General features: G+C 38.5%; 1 protein-coding gene across 1 annotated transcript in view; it reads left to right on the top strand.

Annotated features, from left to right (window-relative positions):
* LOC106880767 (sarcoplasmic/endoplasmic reticulum calcium ATPase 1) overlaps positions 1 to 1,525 on the top strand; it is a 119,941-nt gene that overhangs the window by 67,243 nt on the left and 51,173 nt on the right. Inside the window, exons 16-17 of the mRNA XM_052976842.1 lie at positions 217 to 339; positions 1,330 to 1,525. The exon at positions 1,330 to 1,525 is cut by the window's right edge and continues 9 nt beyond it. Coding sequence (XP_052832802.1) covers positions 217 to 339; positions 1,330 to 1,525 — 319 coding nt within the window. The remainder of the gene's footprint in view (positions 1 to 216; positions 340 to 1,329) is intronic.

Below are 1,525 nucleotides of genomic sequence, written 5' to 3'. Positions count from 1 at the left end.
GGAGCCTCGTGGAGCTTTAGGTGTTTTCGCTCAATAAACACTCACAACGCCCGGTCTGGGAATTGAAACCGCGATCCTATGACCGCGAGTCCGCTGCCCCTAACCTCTGGGCCATTGCGCCTCCACATGTAAATATATATATATATGTAAATAAACAGCCGTATTGATGACAGTGACTAAACATTTTTATTTATTTAATTTTTTCTCTCCCTCTAGACCAATATGACATTTGTTGGCGTTGTTGGTATGTTGGATCCCCCCAGAGCTGAAGTTATTGACTCCATCAAGGCTTGCCGTGCTGCTGGTATCCGTGTCATTGTGATCACAGGTGATAACAAGGTAAGAAATAATATTCTCTTTACCATTTTTGGTTTTGAATGTTTCAGATATAAAATCTCGAGTGACCAATTTCTCTTGTATCACTCCACCTGAGACCACCCCCACTGATTCTATGATACCAATTCACCAGGGATCATATCTTATAATTCTAGGAAACCAACCCACCCAAGACAACCTCATCAAGTTCTATTGGTACCAACCTATAATTTCGAATTTGATAAAATAAATGCACTTCTTATTGAAGCACCTCTGGTTGGTATGGTACCAATTCACTTGAGACCACCACCTAGGATACAAAATACCATGTTTTAAAATGCCTACATTTAGAGTAAAGCCGTCTATAATTATATGGAAGAATATTTTGAATTATGTATCAAACAGTAGCTTAACGAAGAAAAAATTATTTTGTGAACCATCATTAACCATGGTTAATTTGATTGATGTAATACCTGAAGTAAGCGCCCCAGTTAATGGATATTCTTGTATAAAAATATAGTACATGTTGGCCATGGATGGATTCTAAACTGATCAGTAATGTAAATACTTCAGTGCCTTTTGCATGTTCCTCCTGCAAAATGTAAGGTGGGATGCAGGTATCTTAATATCTGCTTTGAGCAGTTCTAGTTTGTGTGTGCATGTGTGTATATTTGCGTGTATGTTTGTGTGTGTATATCTGTCTATATCCACCACTGTTTGACAACCAGTGTTGGTTTGTTTTTGTCCCCATAACTTAGCAATTCACCGAAAGGGTCCAATAAAGTAGAATAAGTACTAGATTTTAAAATAAGCAACTGGGGCCAATTTGAAAGCAAAATAGGAATTTTGAAAGAAGTTTCAATAAAACTAGTTTTTAAACATCGAATGGCTGTGGGGGGAGTCCCCCTAAATCAAGTAATCAAAGGGGTCCATACATTAAAAAAAAAAAAATGGTTAAGAACCCCTGAATTAGTTAAATGTTATTTGAATGATGATGTTGTTGTTCTATTTCAGGCTACTGCTGAGGCCATTTGCAGACGTATTGGTGTGTTCACTGAAAACGAATCTACTTCTGGTTTGTCTTTCACTGGTCGTGAGTTTGATGACTTACCACCAGAGGAGCAACGTGCTGCTGTAATGAGGGCCAGACTGTTTGCCCGTGTGGAGCCAGCTCACAAGAGTAAAATTGTTGAGTTTTTGCAAGGTGAAG

Source organism: Octopus bimaculoides, chromosome 25 (genome assembly GCF_001194135.2).
Source record: "Octopus bimaculoides isolate UCB-OBI-ISO-001 chromosome 25, ASM119413v2, whole genome shotgun sequence".
Classification (NCBI taxonomy): Eukaryota; Metazoa; Mollusca; class Cephalopoda; order Octopoda; family Octopodidae; genus Octopus; species Octopus bimaculoides.
This window is presented reverse-complemented; position numbering and strand designations above follow the sequence as displayed.